Here is a 20,035-nt window from a genome sequence, read left to right as displayed (position 1 = left end):
TGAGTCATCATTCGAGCGGACAGTGGTTCACCTGCACCGCTGATGGAGCATACCCTGAGGAACATCGCACAGATGTTCCCGACGGAATGCAGGTCAGGCGAGCAGTACAAATGAAACTGAACAATCAAGAGAGACAGTAAAGATGAGATGATACAAATGAGACATAACAGAATGTATTGCTTGTGTCCACATTTGTGATGCACCTCGAGGGATACCCAGTACCTAAGTGATGCTCACATTACGATACTCATCACGGTCTGCAATTCGAATTGGTTGTATCAGCCACGCTTTCCCAAGTTTTCACTGGTCACATCATCATCGTCATCTTCATGCCGATCTCTTAATTTGTGTATTCTATAGTGGGCACGACACGCAAGGTCCATTTTAAATAAATGCATGTGCACATCCTCACACGTGAAGTCCTACGAGTTGCGGGCGTGAGTGTTAACAAACAAGGTATGAATGCCGCGATGCAAAAACCAATCCCGATGGGGCAGCATTATCCAAGGCTGGTTCGTGGCCAGCTCCCACGTCCCCGATTTGCCTGGCATGTAATTGGCTGTTTTTTTGCCGCAAGGTTTGCTTGCAGGAACGGCTGTGTAGTCTGGCGCAAGCTGTACCACGGTGGTTTAGGGGTGTTCTTTCAGCTAAGCAAATTCTGTCTTCGCTTTCACCCCAATTCCTACGCCCCATATGTATGTATGTGGAACTGAATGACATGTTCTTAACTCGTATTTGTTACGTTTGACATGGAGTTTTAACGTTATGTGGCAATTCCAGCCGATGGAGAGTGAGAGTGACTAGTGAGATGCAATGTAAGATAATTGTGCTGGAAACTGAGATGGAGGGCTGGGCCGGTGAGTGGGGTATGTTGCGGAGACACCTTGGTTTTTACTATGGTGACCTTTTAGTCTCTGCATCCCTCGCTTCACCTGGATTCGATTCCGGCGGTAGAGGTCCTGGCAGGGATAACGGCCGAGGTCACCCCTCTGGCGTGTGGGGGTGTAGTGGGCGTGCCTCCGCTCCCTCATAATACATTTTTAGCTTGATGTTTGGGCACTTAATTAACCTCTTCCTGTTTGTGTTTGGCTCCTACGGTTCAGCAGGTTGCACTTTCCGTTATCAATGATACATTGCAGATATATTAAGTTAATACAGGGTTATTAACCTGTAATCTTAATTGCGGCTGTTCTTTCCACGGGCAAATGGGTTTCATATTCCCCATAAGAATGACGCGGTGATGCACGGTGCAGCGGATGGAAAATGTATCGTCAGACCACCAGTGGTTTTACGACCCTGATTGTGGACGTTTAAATAATAATTCTAATTTATTATGGACGAGCGAGCTCGCTTAACAATTACAGTGCTCCGAGCGATTGTGCTCTGTCAACTTTTTTTTTGCTGCTGCGGGAGAACGTCGCTAATGAGCTAATAAACGAGCGAGCGGTGGTTATTTCGCAGGGTTGGCCGTCCGCCAAAATACTTGAAGCTCAAGCGTGAGCAGGAACTGGCACAGCAGCGTGAAGCCAAAGGTAGCACCACCACTACCACCGCCACAGTTGACTCGGTAAACCTAGAGTTCATCTGTAGCTCATGGTGTGTTCGCGTGCCAGGTGTGTCTATGTGCAGGTGTATCTCTGTGCTAGGTGTATCTATGTGCCATGTGTGTCTATGTGCCAGGTGTGCCATGTGTGTGCTAGGTGTGTCATGGCAAAGTAGAGGACAAACGTGGTGCATCTGCCAGCCATCTCAGTCAACCCATGGCACCTGGGTCTGTCCCGTGACCTCCTGTCAGCGGGCATTCGACACTTCATGTGGCCTTAAAATGTACATAGCCTGGCACAAGCAGTGGTGATTTAGTGGCGAATGGCAGCTGTTATGTATCTCTGCTCGGTTTGTCATGTATCATTTGAGTCAAACACAAGAATAAGGACAATTTATATAAAATTGTGTAAAATTTGAGAGGTAAATAAAATAACACGAACGAGACTCGTAAATAGATTTTAGCAATTGACACAGATAACTGTCGGCAATATAAAAAAAAACTTTGCAAGTAAACGTGGTTAAATCGCGTAAATATAAATGAGTCGTTAAACCCGCCACCACCTGAAACAGCCAATTAGTAAGGTTTGTCACGTTAACAGAACATGCCAATTCGTTACTAGTAGCACACCGGTGTGTTGGAGAGCAAAGGCACATTTATAATCTCTCCAACACACCAGTGTGCTGTACTCGTAACGAATTGGCATGTTGTGTTTACGTGACAAACCTTACTAATTGGCTGTGTCGGGTGGTGGCGTGTTTAACGATACATTTATATTTACGCGATCTAACCCAAAAAAAATCTATATTATGAATGATATTGGTCGCGAAAGCCTGCGTGTTTAAAGCAAGTAAACATTATGTAAGTAAAGTAAATAAAGGTAATTTTGCGTGTATCTTGAGGGGCTTAAATAAAGGAAAGAGATGTTCAACGTAGGTGGATGCCAGATTGTAGCAGGATGAGAAGTGTCATGGATGAATGCACTTTACCACAATATTGTTTTTTGCCAACTTGTAACAACAGTTTGTGGCCAGGCTTAGGTTACGTGGTGGTTTATGTTTAATATAAGCGGAGCAGATGAACTAGAACCCATATCTTATAGAAAGGTTCCTTGCCTATAAACATCAGGTGATTCACTAGCATTGGTTGAAGCACACCCAACTCTGCTGATGACACACTGAATGTCGAAACTGGTCCAGAATTTGATTGCATTGATCCAATGCTGCTGATAAGATGCACTCCCAGAAACATGAGAAGGGAGACATTATCATGTGATTAACATTCTTGACAATGACACTTCGAGATTGTTGTGTTGGATTAACTTAAACACAGGTCATTAGTACCTGCTTTGAAAACAAATCGACACCAGTGCATGTATACAAGTACAGCCCATCTTGGTCTTGTGAGTTCTCATGTGGTTTAAAAAAAACTTGAGTTTGATTGTCAATATTCCATGTGAAATTAAGCCCTGTCGATAAGTGTCCATGTGCTAGGTACATTGAGGGGAAAAAAGTATTTGATCCCCTGCTGATTTTGTACGTTTGCCCACTGACAAATAAATTATCAGTCTATAATTTTAATGGTAGGTTTATTTGAACAGTGAGAGACAGAATAACAACAACAAAATCCAGAAAAACGCATGTCAAAAATGTTATAAATTGATTTGCATTTTAATGAGGGAAATAAATATTTGAACCCCTCTCAACCAGAAAGGTTTCTGGCTCCCAGGTGTCTTGTATACAGGTAACGAGCTGAGATTAGGAGCACACTCTTAAAGGGAGTGCTCCTAATCTCAGCTTGTTACCTGTATAAAAGACACCTGTCCACAGAAGCAATCAATCAGATTCCAAACTCTCCACCATGGCCAAGACCAAAGAGCTCTCCAAGGATGTCAGGGACAAGATTGTAGACCTACACAAGACTGGAATGGGCTACAAGACCATTGCCAAGCAGCTTGGTGAGAAGGTGACAACATATTCTTAGCTCTTTCGGTAAAGTCACGTTGAAGGGAAACAATAAAATAATAAAATACATATAAAACAATAACAATTCTCACGACGTTTCAACTATAACACAAACGGTCGTCATCAGGTGTGTCGGTTTGATCAATCTAAACAGTTTTCGTTGAAACCTTCTGCTGCCAAGCCACCAAGATTATACGGCTTACCAAAAATACGTAAAGTAGATACACCCCTTCGTCCCATCGTCTCTACTATCAACTCCCCCACCTACAAACTGGCTCGTTTTTTGTCTGAAATCCTGCGTCTTTTCACTGGAAAAACCACCTCTGCGGTACAAAATTCTACTCAAGGGTATTTCCCTGTCCCCAGACGACCTGCTTGTCAGTTTTGATGTAGTTTCCTTATTCACCAAGGTTCCTGTACCTGACACCATCGCAATCATTGAAGACTTGGTTCATCAAGGACTAAACACTGAGGTACCCCCCCCTGGTGAGACACTGTTTAACCAATACATACTTCACTTGGAATGGAACTTTCTACAAACAAACTGAGGTCACCCCAATGGGCTCCCCCCTATCTCCGGTTATAGCTAACATTTTCATGGAGAAATTTGAGACTGACGCCATTCAGACTGCCACTCTGCGCCCAACCTTATGGAAGAGGTACGTGGATGACACTTTTGTCATCTGGCCACATGGCTGGCCTGCTCTAGACCAATTCTTCGACCACATCAATTCCATACACCCAGCCATCAGATTTACCATGGAAGTCGAAAAAGATGGCAAGCTACCTTTTTTGGATGTCCTAATAAAAAAGAGACCTGATGGTTCAATGAGCCACTGTCTACAGGAAAGCTACCCATACGGATGCTTATCTGAAACCGGATTCCCACCACCATCCATCACAGAAGAATTCTCTCATCAAGACTCTGTACCATAGAGCCCAATGCATATCCGACCAGGAACACATAGGTAGTGAACTCAAGCACGTACACCAAGCTCTTAAGGCTAATGGTTACTCCGACTATACAATCCGCAAAGCTATCACTCAAACCATGAAGAAGGACCCTCTTGAGGAGCCTTTCAAAACCATCACTTTACCCTACATTGCGGGGATCACAAAAAAGATCTCCAAAATCTTGAATAAACAAGATCTAGGTCCCTTTCAACACATTACATAAAATCCGTGATCTGGTTGCGTCTGTAAAAGATGTGATTCCAGACATACAGTACCCTGGTGTCTACAAACTAAGTTGCCTCTGTGGTAGTAGTTACATTGGAGAAACCAAACGCCATGTCTCGGACCGCATTCGTGAACACAAAGCAGACCTTAAACACGGTAGGACCAACACCTCGGCCATGGCAGATCATTGTTATAATTCAGTAGGCTCACATGACATTGACTTTTCCAAGACAGAGGTTCTTTGTAAGCTATCTGGCTACCATGAGAGATTCGTTCATGAGGCTATCCACATATACAATCACAGAGACAATTTCAACCGAGAAGATGGATTCTGGCTTAGCAATCATAGGAAAGATTTGATTAACCATTTAAGGTCTTAATTGATTGTTCACGCTTACAGTGGCTTTCATACAGCATACATTAATTTTTTCGTCTCCCCCCTCCTCTTTTCAGAATATAGATGGACTCGTCCTTCTTAATAAACTGCCAAATCGCTGCGCGTGGCGCTGACGGTTTTTATAAATAAATAAACCGTTCAAAAATATATAAATTAATGCAAAACAACACACCTGATGACGACCGTTTGTGTTATGGTCGAAACGTTGTGAGAATTTTTATTGTTTTATATATATTTTATTATTTTATTGTTTCCCTTCAACGTGACTTTACCGAAAGAGCTAAGAATATAAATTACTGCAGTCACGAAAGCTTTAAATCAAAGGTGACAACAGTTGGTGCGATTATTCGCAAATGGAAGAAACACAAAAGAACTGTCAATCTCCCTCGGCCTGGGGCTCCATGCAAGATCTCATCTCGTGGAGTTGCAATGATCATGAGAACGGTGAGGAATTAGCCCAGAACTACACGGGAGGATCTTGTCAATGATCTCAAGGCAGCTGGGACCATAGTCACCAAGAAAACAATTGGTAACACACTACGCCGTGAAGGACTGAAATCCTGCAGCGCCCGCAAGGTCCCCCTGCTCAAGAAAACACATACATGCCCGTCTGAAGTTTGTCAATGAACATCTGAATGATTCAGAGGACAACTGGGTGAAAGTGTTGTGGTCAGATGAGACCAAAATGGAGCTCTTTGGCATCAACTCAACTCGCCGTGTTTAGAGGAGGAGGAATGCTGCCTATGACCCCAAGAATACCAACCCCACCGTCAAACATGGAAGTGGCAACATTATGCTTTGGGGGTGTTTTTCTGCTAAGGGGACAGGACAACTTCACCGCATCAAAGGGACGATGGACGGGGCCATGTACCATCAAATCTTGGGTGAGAACCTCCTTCCCTCAACCAGGGCATTAAAAATGGGTCGTGGATGGGTATTCCAGCATGACAATGACCCAAAACACACGGCCAAGGCAACAAAGGAGTGGCTCAAGAAGAAGCACATTAAGGTCCTGGAGTGGCCTAGCCAGTCTCCAGACCTTAATCCCATAGAAAATCTGTGGAGGGAGCTGAAGGTTCGAGTTGACAAACGTTAACCTCGAAACCTTAATGACTTGGAGAAGATCTGCAAAGAGGAGTGGGACAAAATCCCTCCTGAGATGTGTGCAAACCTGGTGTCCAACTACAAGAAACGTCTGACCTCTGTGATTGCCAACAAGGGTTTTGCCACCAAGTACTAAGTCATGTTTTGCATAGGGGTCAAATACTTATTTCCCTCATTAAAATGCAAATCAATTTATAACATTTTTAACATGCGTTTTTCTGGATTTTTTGTTGTTATTCTGTCTCTCACTGTTCAAATAAACCTACCATTAAAATTATAGACTGATCATTTCGTTGTCAGTGGGCTAACGTACAAAATCAGCAGGGGATCAAATACTTTTTTCCCTCACTGTATATCTGTTTCTGTCTGTGTGGTTGGCATGTCCATGTGCGTCTGTGTGCCAGGTACATGCGTGTTTGTATGCTCGGTGCTGTCTATCCTTGTGTGAGTTATGTCTGTGTCTTACTAGCTTTGTCTGTGCATCCATTGTGTACTAGGAATATCTCTGCATTATGTTACAAGTGTCGACGTGTGCGTGTGCAGAGCGAGAGGAGCACTGTCTGCAGCAGACATTGCACCAGTCGGTCTTCATGTCGGCGCTCTCGGCGCATCCGGCGCGCGAGCTACCGCTCGTCTGGCAGCAGCACGGCAAGCTGCTGCCAGAGGTGGCAGGGCTCACGGCCAGCCGCGTGGCGTCCTGGGGCACGGAGGAGGTGGCGATGATGCACGCGATAAACAGCCGCACTAATCTACCGCACCCCACTGAGCCACCGCACGGCACTGCATGGCACTGCACAGCCCTCATGCAAAACAACATGACAACTCACTGCTCAACTACTTTGGCAAGTAACGATGCATCAGCTCAATTATTACAATTGGTTAAGCTCCCAATATACATACATAGGAAGTTCAGTGATCTAATATTTACCAAGTATGCAAATTAACTGCTAATGTTACGATTAGGATATTAGCAATCGAGGCTTCAAATTAGATGGTAAAAAACGGGAAATTTAATCAAATGAGGCGGCGTGCTTGGCACAATATGATCGAGTTGAATTTCTGCACTGGTAGTTTCTTCTGTCGTCGCTTGCCGATTAAGAACCACGCTAGGGACTTCTTACACATCTCACACCGCACTCCTGGAACATGACATACCACAATGCTCGAGGTTCAGAGGGAACTAAGCCCACAATCATCTAGGCAAGAAAAAGATTTGAGGTAAATGTCAAAAACAAACAAGACAAGAAACTGACCGGAATAGATGGCAGGTGCCGACGTTCGGAAACCTGACCACATTAACACATCGCTTGTGCGCCATCCATGCACACAATGGCGGTATCGCTGCAATCCATACAGCATCTACTCCCGCCTTGGATTGGTTGAAAGACTTTAACATTCAACTATGACATTTATATAAACTTTCTTACATGGCTTACAAAAGAAGAAGTTCACTCTGGCCGCAGATAGAGCCTAACCGCTGCCAGTTTTGTGGTTTCTCCCGGGAACTTTCACTGCACAACCCACCACCCACCTCCCTCCCCACCCCCCTTGATAACGCTTCCACCGTCCTCGCTCTGTCAGGTGGCGAGTTTCATCAAGACGCTGCCTGGATGCCAGGAGCAGGCACGCATGTTTCACGAGCAGGTGAGTAGCTGCGTCGCTCTGTGCCAGGAAATCTGAGCACCCACGCTGTCGCGTTCCTCCGGCCGAAAGCCTGGCCTATCAGGGAGGTGGCCTTCACGAATTCGGCTACAGATTTGTGCTGTGTCAGGCCAGTAATGAATAACCGTTATTCCTACATTAATCAATAACGTGAGCATCAGTAAAACTGGAGTAAAAAAACTATTATGAAAAAAACTTGCGTTCTCCGTACTTAATTTCGGTGCCCCTCGCAGCTCTGCGCCGTGGCTGGCCGCTCCGATCACCGATGTACAATCGATATCACATGAACGCACCAGGCTCGGTATGTCCACGTGATTCACGGGCAGTGCAAACTTCAACAAACTCCCAGCAGCACACGTGCGTGTGATTTGTCTTTCGCGCGTGCCGTGCTTGTGACAGCAAATTGACGGGCAGGCGCTGCTGCTGCTCAACCAGACGGATCTAGTGAGGATCATGAGCATCAAGTTGGGCCCGGCGCTCAAGATCTACAACTCCATCCTCATGTTCAAGAACTCGGACACCTGCGCTTAACGACCTCATCCTCTGCCTCCTCGGTCCACCCAGCCCAGAGCATGGCGTTACCACTTGGAACAAAACACTCACCCCCCAAACCCACCCTACGGCACGCTCGCTCGCTCGCTCACGTGGGCCGAACACAGAATTATACGCTCGCCGCCTATCGGAGTCACTGGATTCACCGAAGCTACCGGAGCCCATGGAACTTGATTCACCGGGATTTTGGTGACGTTTAGCCCAATGCCGAGAGGCCAAGCGTGACTGCTCGTGAGAATAATTTGGAACAAGCCAAGGAGACGGTGGGAGACCGAGTGAAGAGAAGGGAGAGCGTTGTCGAGTTGTCGAGGGTGCTACACGTCAAGACGTTTGCATCAAACTTGTTTACAAGAGCATACATCCTCTATGCTGGTTCTCACCGTATGCAGAATGAAATCGGTGACTGGTTTTGCCGTGAGCGAGCGTGTGTGTGTGTATGTGTGTGTGTACAGCGTTGCCCGTAACGGATAGGAGGTCGCGTGCACGATGCATCTGTACAGTTTTCAGCAATAATGTATAGCTGAGGTGTTTTGCTTTTAGATTTTTCGAGAATCTGTTTTTTTTTCATTTTAAGTCGGTCGTATCCTTTACTAGTATCCCATTATCACAATATGCAAACCGCCGAAGTGTACAAACGCTAGTTTCCCTGTTTGCCGGTATTTCACAATGTACAAGTTGGGCCTTTGGGAAGTGGAATCGGCCTTGCTGCGATTGTTACGTGTGACGTTTGAGATTTGTACAACAAAAACATTACAATTCATAGCTTTTGCACTTATAAGTATTGTACAGTTAAGAGGTTTCCAACCTTTCTAGGATTGCACACCTTCCTTTATAGGTGCTCTGAGAATCATCTTGGGACCCCTTATTTATCCTTTGGTGACCCTTTTCCCGAGTAGGACCTGTGTTCCCCTCGGGGTCCACCAGCCTCGGCTTGAGAATCCCTGCATTGATGACAACAACGTTGGTGTCCTCATTATGCGTCGCTAACGATGCTTCCGGTTCACTCATTAAAATCAATTATTATGCTCGTGGTACAAGAATTAAATCATGTGTCTCAGAATTATTTTCAATTCTTGTGGTAATAGGGTCACATGACCTCTGCAGCCAATAGGGGGTGCTGCACTTACGTCAACCAATCATTCCCCCCCTCCGCTCCTGAGTCGTGCACCAGAATTTGACGATTCATGGAAATGCGGGGTCTGGGTTGGTTTGCATCGTTATGCACATGGGTGCTGCGGTGTTCTTGAATTATGCGACTAAATGAGCGTGAGGCCTGGTTCGGTGGAGGAAACTGGTGGTGGGGTGACCCTGGGGAGCCGAGCTCATGGCTCCCTGCTCATCATTTTATTTCTTTATTTAATGTAAAATCGCTGCCCTTTGCAAATGGTATTATGGCAGAAATATAAACCCGTCCCGTGTTCGCGTATCGCCTCCAGGTGCGTTTGCACCGGCCGCTGCCACTGCTGCTGCACGGATTACAAATCTACCTAAACAAAACACGACAAAGGTCACCTTGCTTGACCATTTGCTTCCCTGCCTATGCTCTCACTCCCCAAATTAAAAATGCTTCCGTGTAGGTTATTTTCAGTCTCCCATTTAACCATCACATTTTGCCTCTTCTCCAACTTCCCTGGCTTCCGGTTGACTGCACCACTGTCTTTTCAAATCCCTTACACTCGCCTTTAATTATCTTCATGGCCTTGCCCCCCACCTCATCTCGCCTCCATCATCTCTTTTTATGTCCCCTCTCTTCGTTCACCATCTTCTCTGTCTCTCTGTCCCTCCTGTTACTTGGCCACTGGAGCTGGTGTGACAAAGGTAGCCGTTTTCGATCTTTCTCACTCTTTGCACCCCTCCACTGGAATCAACTTCCCCTGCACATTAAGCAGTCCCCCTCCTTAACCTCATTTGATTCCTCTAGTAATGTTCACCTTTTCTCTTATTATTAGTTCTCTTTCCTCCGCTCACCCCTGCACTCCTGTGCCCTTTTGTGACCCCTATATCCCCTCTGTTAACGTCACTCATTCCATGGCCCTTGCCCACAACATCTAAATCACTCAAATTTTCTAGGTTCTTTCGGTAAAGTCACTTAGAAGGGAAACAATAAAATAATAAAAATATAAAACAATACAATTCTCACGACGTTTCGACTGCAACACAAGCAATCATCAGGTGTGAAAACCACAGCAAGAAAATTTGGAAAAAAACCAAGAATAGCTTTAAATCAAAATTTCACTCAAATTTTCTTACAGCTTTTTAACGATGTATATCGGCTTGAACTAAGATGCTCGATAAATATAAAATAAGATAAGAATTCACATTCGCCGTTGGAATTGGCGCAGAATACTGATGCTAGTGGGGTCTCGGAACAGACAGGGTGTTTTCACGTGTTCTCTGCTACTCGCAGGGAACAAGATCCACCTCAGCTTAAGTGCTGGGCCCACAATACTCGGGGTGGGGGGGGGGCTCTCACTTGTGGGCCAAATTTAATCCAGTGTTAGGTCTGTGTTGACCAATAGCAGCCAATGCTGGGTCAATGAAATCCACTGTATATTGAGCCATTGTAGTGCAGTGAATGCGTCTTGACCAAATTCGGCTGTCACTGGCTCTGGTGCGGTCGCTGTGTCGACGTGGTGGATCCCGCTGGTGCGCGTGGGAGTCGCGGGCTGTGTGCCTGCTTTCGCGACCCTCCGAGCCTCTTAATCAAAACCCTCTCGTATACATGGTGCTAAGGAGCGCGACGGACGGCTGTATAGGCGACGTGGCGGTTGTGACCTGGTGGTGGATCTGTCTTTGCATTAAATAACGATGATGGCAAGTGTTGGTTTACGTGTGGGTTATGCTCCCGATATATATTTTTTTTAAATTATCTTATGATTTTGTAACAAAAGAGCAGATGGAATAGTAACAATAACTTGAAAACTGGATTATTTTCAAAGATATACAGTCCGTGGGTTCACAGCTTGTGTTTCAAACCATGTTTATTTCATTAAAACCGTTTGGAAAATGAATTAGATGGAAAATTATACCTCCTTTACCAAGTATCCCACTTATCATTAGGGTAAATGTGCACACGTCCCTGTTAGTTTTTCATCAAGAGCCACATCTTTTATCTGAAATAAATCATGGCAAGTGTATATTTTTCTTATCTATAGACATCTGCATACAATTGCTCCACTACCGTAGTGTTTTTTGTTGTACAATCGTGCTGTTGTGGATTGTATTGTAGTCATAACTACCATCAGCATAATCAGGCAATTATCCAATTATACTTTGAGACTCATCGTCCTGAGACATTTTCATTCCACTGCTGAATGAAAGTTGCCCCATAATATCGCCTTTTGATGGTCCTGTGATGTCACGTTCCATCTCCTGCCTCATAGCTGATCTCACTGCTCCATCTCCACGATGGTTGTACTCGTGGGCGTGTTCTCGACTTTGGCTACCATTCCATCCGCAGCCTCGTCCATCGGCCATCGTGTGATGTCTTGCCCAAGCCACGTGATCGTGTTTATTAAGTGTAAGGTATGTCATTTGCTTTTGTCCCTTGAGCCATCTGTTCATCTTTCTGTCTCATTGTGTACTTTAAAGGATACATCCCCCCATGCCTTGCAGAATTCAAATTATTACATTTTCTTTGTAATTGTGCATGTTTCTGATGCGTTTATCATACCTGGAAAGGATGCCGTCCGTGAACACTAATTAACGCTGTTTTGAGAAGTAGCACACCGATGTGCCTGAAAATAGTCATCATCAGTCATCGCCATCATGCAGCTAGTCATCCTTATAAAATCCATCATTGCATCAGCAGCTAATCATCAATAACACTGTGTAACAATTTTAGTTTTTTGTTCCAGAGTAGTATGCATTATTTCCTAATTGCTTATGCCTCAAAAGTACAGAAAATGGCTATTATTCCCCACAAACTTTGCTTTTGTGACCAGGACAGTGATATTTAGACATTTATCTATTTAACAGAACATTCCAGATAGATCCAGTGCTGAGTAAAATTAGAGTAACTTATAAAACATGATAGAACTTGCCAGTAATATAAATAGTAGTATAAATACAGGGGCCTGAAGCCTGCCAGTTTAGTTTAGTTCCAGCTGCCTAAGTGGATACATATCTGCATTTTTCTGAGATGGCATCAAGAGGCTGCAAGCATCCGGCAGATGCATTTTGCGATGTCTGCGGCCGATTTATCAAAACAAGAGCGAAAAATTACTATGTGGAATCACCTGCTAAGATGTGTGAGGCCTACAAGGCATATTTCGGCATGCCTGTCGGGGATCAAGACAAACCCTGGGCACCTCATTTCATCTGCGAGCAATGCAAAAAAAAACTCTAGAAGGTAAGATGGACAATTGTTGCTCGGAATGTTATGTTCTAAAAAAAATTGTAAGTTTTTTTTATGTAATTGAAAAAATATATATGAAAAATGTTGCGAGAATCTCTTACACATTAGTCATGGGTGAAATAAATATTTTTGTAGGACAGTACAGAGGGGAAAAGAGCCATGAAGTTCGCTACTCCAAGAATTTGGCGGGAACCCACTGCTACTTCTGCATGGTGGACCCTTCCAAACGTCGGACTGGCAAGAACGCACCTGCTATCACGTATCGGGACCTTCCTTCACCCATCGCCCTGGTGCCACACTGCCATGAGCTCCCCGCACCCACTCCTCCGGGGAGAGAGCAGCCGTCTTTAGAAGAGAGCAGCAAGTCAGAGAGCGAGGAAGACGTAGATCATGATGACAATTTCAGAGGTGGAGCTGCGGAGAGAAACCCATACTACCCCAACCAAAAAGACCTCAACGACTTGATCAGAGATCTTTGTCTCACCAAGTCCAATGCCGAGCTTTTGACGTCCAGGCTCAAGCAGTGGAACTTGTTGGATAAAAGTGTGCAAGTCACAGATCAGAGGAAACGTCACCAACCATTTTGCAGCTTATTCACCCGTCAAGATGGGCTCTGCTTCTGCCACAATGTGACCAGTCTGTTCGAGGCAATCAGAATCGCCTGTAACCAGAATGAGTGGCGCCTCTTCATTGACAGCTCATGGAAAGAAAAGGAAAGAAAACCACCTGAAGAAGACCGCTTGTGTTGCGATCGAAACATCGTGGGTTTTTTGCTTTTAATTTAGATTTTTTTTTCTATCTATGTGACTTTACCGAAAGAACCAAGAATATGAATTCCTGCAGTATAATCGTAAATCTCGAAAAACTGCTCACTTCTAAATCTTTGTAGTAATTTTTTTTTATTACTTTAGCATACCTACTATAATCACCCAGGAATGTCTGTCCTTAACACTCGTGACGTCACTCCACCAACCAGTCCCCCCTCATTAATATTCATGAGCAGGTGACGTCCTCCAAATGGACACCCTCCCCCTCAATAATCATGAGCAGGTGACATCCCTCCACATCGAACAGCCCCCCTCATTCATAATATTATAAGGTGACGTCCTCCAAATGGACACCCCCTCCCCCATTCATAATCATTAGCGGCTGACGTCACACCACATGGGGAGCCGAGGCGCCTCCTCCCCCCTCCTCGACGTCAACTCACTACAAAGGCAGAACTCTCACGTCACGCGATCTCCGTAATGCTGTTGAGACATCAAAGTAAAAAGGACGTCATGATGAACAAGGAATTATGACCTTAAAATGAGATAGGTTTGTGTCACCGCGCACTTAAAAATTGCTCACGCATTAATGCAATGAATATCACGTCGCGGTCCGTATTTTCGCTTGCAAGTTTCAGATTTACTGCGATACACCCGTCCTTGGAAGGGCAAAATACTAGTAAATACATGTTAATTTTGATTCATATATTGTTTTTTTCTGACTATGTGAACGAAAAGACACAAATTCGCCCGTTTTCTCATTGAAAATAGGTCAATTTCAAAATATCACTGTCCTGGTCACAAAAGCAAAGTTTGTGGTGAATAATAGCCATTTTCTGTACTTTTGAGGCATAAGCAATTACGAAATAACACTACCCAGGAACAAAAATTGTGTTACACAGTATAATCAACCATCATAAATCATTCATAATCACCACCATAATCAGACGCAATTTTTACTGGGCAAACAAGAGCAGCACGAATGTTTTCCAGTTTTAACCTCTCATGCATTCAACACTTAATGTCAATGCTGCTCTATTTATTTTTCCACCGTCTTTTGACAAAAACTGTGGGCGATGGGATGCACACAACGCGCGTCCCCTCTGCCTGCCCTGTTCCGCTCGCCAGCCCTTTGCAGTCAAGGTTGCATGTTTGTCAAATTGACATCTCTTATCACAGCTAGCAGCGTGTGTCTTTGCAGATACACGCCTCCATAATAACTTGTCTAGCTCACACTGGCACATATGTGCGTCTGTGTGTGTGTATGACGGAGGCATACATTTTGGGGAGCGGTAGTGTTGCAGTTAGCTCGCTGTGCTACGAAACCAGCGACGCGAGTTCGATCCCCGCTCACTGCCAACACCAGTGACGATTATCTGAACCAGTCCTTGGCCTCTCCTAGGTCGACTCAGCCTCAACTGAGTACCTGGTACATTGTGTAAGCATTTCCGCTAGGGATACAAAGGCGGCCCAGCGTTGTGCTGGCCAACCAACCCCCCATGTGCCGTGCTGACCTTCATAGTTGCTCGATAACAGCATTTGCCCCAAAAGTATGTTACAGTTATACGGGGGATCTTTGTGTTTGTTTGACGGGAGGCATCCACTGAGTCATGCTCCCCAAATCCTCCCTCCTCCGCGAATCGATGACTCAGCATTCCATTCGCCTAAAGTAACTGTTTTGTATATTTTTGGCATATATTAAATATTGACTTAAAGCTTTCGTGACTGCAGAAATTCATATTCGTTGGGTCTTTCGGTAAAGTCAGGTAGATAGGTTCAAAGAAAATAACAAAAAACTACGGAGTTTCGATCGCAACACAAGCGGTTGTCTTCAGGAAAAGGGGGGTTAGCTTAATAGCTTCCAATTATTATTTTCATTGAACCTATCTATGTGACTTTACCAAAAGACCCAAATAATATTTGGTATATATTATAAACTAGCTTATATAACCGGCGTTGCCGGGCCAAAAAAATATTTCAAAACTACTCTAACAGCAGTGCATACTGACTGGTGGTACCTGCTATGATTACAGCAGTGTATACTGTGGTGGTACCTATGATTACAGTAGTGCATACCAACTGTGGTGGTACCTGCTATCACGACAGTAGTATATGCTGACTCAAAATCAGTATTTATCGACTCCATAGCACAAAGTACTCACCTGACAGAGTGGCGTGGTGAGGCCTAGTCCCATGTAGAGCCTCCGGCCTCGCCTAGATTGTCCAGCTGGCCGAGGTGGCACCTTGGCAGGCTGGGGCTGGGCTGCTACCCCTGACCCCCCCCCCCCCCCCCCCCCACAGCCAGGATCTCCCCGGCCGCTCTGCAGTAATATCTACGGCCTATAGTGGTAGCATGTACCGACTGTATATTACTAACTGCATGCATCTGGGTGGGGGGACATCACACAGCGAAGAATTTACCTGAGCGTTTAGTGTATTTTTATAGCATTTTTAACGCGAAAGAAAATGTCCCCCTCACTCCCACCGAAGGCGTGCGACTTGGCATGGGCCGTTCCCTCCACTAAAAACTCTTGAGTTGGTATGGTCGTGCACGCGTAATAAATAAATAAATAAAAATGCAGCGCGCAAAAAACGTACTAAATCGATAATTAAACTAACTAAAAGTTAACTGATGTGAAAAAGGAATAGCGCTTGCTCAAGGCGGGGCTTACGGCGTGGTACCTGGCTATTTTTATTTTACGTGAACCCCACCGTTGGAGAGCCAAATCCTTCGCAAGCGCACGAACGCACAAACAAACCCACAAACAATTTTTTACTTTTATATATAGATAATCTTGATTTGAAGCTTTCGTGACTGCAGGAATCCATACTCTTTGGTTCTTTCGGTAAAGTCACGTAGTGCCTAATCTCTCCCATCAACATAGTGCTAATCTTTCATTTACACTTCTGCTGTGCGCATATGCGGGGACGACACTCTTATACGGCGATGGAAGCTCATTTCATGCTAATCTCTCTCCCTAATCTCTCTCTCTCTCCCTAATCTTCTCCATTAACACAACTGATGTGCTTGCGTGCGGGGATGGAATTCCTTTCCAGCTCGGACCTCGCCTGCTTGCCCTTGGCCAACATATATAACCTCTTGTTGTAACAGCTCTCTCGCTGTGTTCTTCCTGATTCAGCATTTACACTGCTGGATTATTTTTTTCGCCTGAGGACGACTGCTTGTGTTGCGATCGAAACCTCGTGATATATTATTTTTCATTTTATTTTTCTACCTACGTGAATTTACCGAAAGAACCAAAGAGTATAAATAATCTTTTCATACAAGATACCATGTGTATTGTAATCGTAAAGATATATTTTTTTATGGCTGCATTAATTGGGGAGTGCTTTATCCCAGTGGATTGACCCTGGACAATAATGATGAAATTAATAGATCGTTTATATGTCCATACTCCAGGATTGAATGACAGCTAATTTTTCAGCAACCCACATCCACCATACCTCCCGCTATGGTTGTGGCTATTCGTCACTTGCCACTTAATCTTGTCTACCAGCGACCCAGAAAAATATTGAGATTTCAAGCCCCGGTTACATTTTAATTCCAAGGTTCCATGACTCCTCGGGTGTTTCCTGCGCTCTTTTCCTGTGCGTGCGGTGCAGTGAGTGTCGAGGACTGGCAGCAGATCCACGCGCATTCGCTGGTGGTGTCTCGCTGTGTCCCCACCTGAGTGATCTGTGGCGCAACTTGGTTGCGTAAAATTTAATCGCTTGTCGTTGCACAACCGTTTTTTTGTGACGACAAAAGGTGATCCTGCTCAGACATGTTGGTTCTGCAACTGATGGCTCGGGTGTGGGCCTGGCTCGAGAGTGATTTGCTGCACTCAGAGACATCATCACCGCTCTAGGGGAGTAGCTGTCGTGGTGGCTGATTGCGCAGTCCCTGCTTCTGTCCCCGTCATGAGCAGCTGATCCATACGTCTGTCAGCAGGAATCTACGGCCGTGAATCACGCGCTGCTGCCAAAAATGTATGTTTGGATGCGGACTGCCCATGTGATATCATTACAATCGTCTGGTCCACAGGATTGGAAGGATGCCCTGGTGGTCCCATTGACTACGTTGGGTGCGAAAGAAGTTCAACATGCATACATTTTTAAGATTGGGGACCACACTGATTGGAATAACTACTGGAGCAACTCACCACTCAGTGTGTCGGGAAAGGTTCTGGTAAGAATTATTCAATATCACCTTGCCAGACATGCTGAGGAGAGGCTTGCGGAGCCCCAATGTGATTTCAGACTGGGGCGGTCCCTGACTCCATTTTCTCTGTCCGTCTGCTACAGCAGAGATAGGGAATTTTCAAAGGGACCTGCTTTATTGACCTGGTAAAAGCCTATGCTTTTTGAGTCCCTGACTCTCTGCTCGTAATCATTCACAACCTGGTGGGCAGGTCCGGGTAAGTTGCATGGTTGGGAATCGGAGACATTTTATGCTCACCTTTCCAAGCTTTCCATGGATGTACCAGTGACATTTCCATATGGTATAGATACAATGGGAGGCTTTTCGATGTCCGGGTGCGGTAAGGAATGGTTGTTCCCTATTGGTAACCATACTCTTTGGTTCTTTCGGTAAAGTCACGTAGGTATAAAATAAAATCAATCACGACGTTTCGGGCGCAACACAAGGGTCCATCATCAGGTGGGAAAGCATGGTCTGCTGCTGAGGCAGACTGTTTTAAAAAGGTTTGAAATGGGTGTAGCTCAAGGGTCGTAAAGTGGCCGGGGCTAGTGATGTTAATGTGAGAAATTAGAGGGCACAGAAGTGGCTATGTTAATGTGAGAGATAGCATGATGTTAATGTGAGAGATTAGCATGTAACTGTAGAAAAGAAGAAGAGCGGCCTCCTCGACGAGGGAGTGCAACCCAATGGGTGTAATCCAAAGGGCATGTGAGAATGAGAGTGCAATCCAAAGGCCATGTGAGCATGAGAGTGCAATACAAAGGAATGAGAGTGCAATGCAACGGACATGTGAGCATGAGAGATCTAAGAGAGAGAGGCATAGAGAGAGACACAGAGAGTCGAAATAACAGCTGACATAGGCAGGTAGGATGGAAACATCACAGTCAGTTAAGACTTTACCTGGTTAATAACGTCCTTCCAATGATTGCTCAGTGTGTACCCATCCTCTCGGTAGAAGTTATGTCTGTCTTTATATATCTGGATGGCTTCATGAACAAATCTCTGAAGGTTGCTGGTAGGTTTGCATAGTACCTCCGTCTTGGAAAAATCAATTTCGTGTGAGCCCACAGCGTTAAAACAATGTATGCAGATGATCTTTTAGGTGGAGCTTTCTTGTACCAAAACATAAGCTATGCCTTAACCTGTGGGAGCAATAAGTCTGACGCGTGTTTGACGTGTCTTAAATAAATAAAAAACTGCTTCTTTATTTCTTAGTTGTACAAAACCAACTATTTATAAAGTTATATCTCGCCTGTCCACTTACTTTATCACGTTATCACACGATCAAAGACTGTCCCCACTCGCTCCTGCCTGGCTCTTCTCCTGGCTTCCCTTTTATATGGTCAGGCTGGAAGTGACATCATGGGTTCAACCAACGTAGCGTCTAACCAAAGGGGGGTTCTAAACAGTTGGAATATTCCATGTCAAGTATGCCCAATCGTCAACAAATTTACGACAGATCTACATCAATGTATACACAGAAATAATAGATTAACTTTTCTTTGGGTCTTTCGGTAAAGTAATAACAAAAAACTACGACGTTTCGATCGCAACACAAGCGGTCGTCATCCCCTTTTTCCTGATGATGACCGCTTGTGTTGCAATCGAAACGTCGTAGTTTTTAATTTTCTTTGAACCTATGTGATTTTACCGAAAGACCCAAAGAACATGGATTCCTGCAGTGATTAAAGCTTTAAGTCAATACATTCACTTTATGTCTTATGGCTCTTCCATGTCTGGTGATTGCTGCCAACTCTGAGATGCAGTTGGAGGAGCTACTGCTGAAAATGGACCTTGCTTCTAAGAGATGGGGTCTTATAAACCTGCCTGGGTAGTTTATGTCATTGAATGCTCCCTTCCCTCGACTCTGCATGAGTGATAGGGCAGTTGATAGAGTTCCTGAGCAGTGTGCTCATGCCCAGCTCTGGTTTGGCAGCAGAGGTCTTGCTGTGTCGAAGCTGCCTGGTCTATTGTTTCATACGAAGCTCCGGGTCTTCTCAGCCTCAGTTATGTTCTCCCTTCTCTATGCTTGCGAAACACGGAGCCTTCAATATGAACATCTGCACCGATTTGAAACATTAAGGCTGGCCTTCCTCCGATCCATCCTTAGTTTAACCAGACTGGATTGTGTGAGGAGCTCACAGATCCTTGAAATCTCTGGACACATTCCCATCAGTGAGCTCCTCGGCAGGCAAGGCTTCGCTGGCTGGGTCATATAGCCCGCATGCCCAGCCACCACATGCCCAAGCAGCTTGTTTGGCCGGATAGAGGGGGCTAAACGGGCATGGCACGGGCTACAGAGGAGATGG

The 20,035-nt window shown here is 45.0% G+C and overlaps 1 protein-coding gene across 8 annotated transcripts in view; it reads left to right on the top strand.

Moving 5' to 3' along the window:
- Positions 1–11,219, top strand: part of L3MBTL3 (L3MBTL histone methyl-lysine binding protein 3) — a 48,024-nt gene extending 36,805 nt beyond the window's left edge. For all 8 annotated transcript variants that reach the window (XM_076069985.1, XM_076069980.1, XM_076069982.1 and 5 more), the window contains exons 20-23: positions 1,462–1,532; positions 6,731–6,900; positions 7,769–7,831; positions 8,249–11,219. In XM_076069985.1, coding sequence (XP_075926100.1) covers positions 1,462–1,532; positions 6,731–6,900; positions 7,769–7,831; positions 8,249–8,380 — 436 coding nt within the window. In that variant the 3' untranslated portion in view covers positions 8,381–11,219. The remainder of the gene's footprint in view (positions 1–1,461; positions 1,533–6,730; positions 6,901–7,768; positions 7,832–8,248) is intronic.
- Positions 11,220–20,035: the final 8,816 nt, after the last annotated feature.

The sequence above is a fragment of the Petromyzon marinus genome, chromosome 27, assembly GCF_048934315.1.
Source record: "Petromyzon marinus isolate PM22_M1 ecotype Great Lakes invasive population chromosome 27, UKy_Petmar_22M1.pri1.0, whole genome shotgun sequence".
Lineage (NCBI taxonomy): Eukaryota > Metazoa > Chordata > Hyperoartia > Petromyzontiformes > Petromyzontidae > Petromyzon > Petromyzon marinus.
Note: the sequence above shows the minus strand (reverse complement) of the source record. Positions and strands in the feature narration are given on the sequence as shown.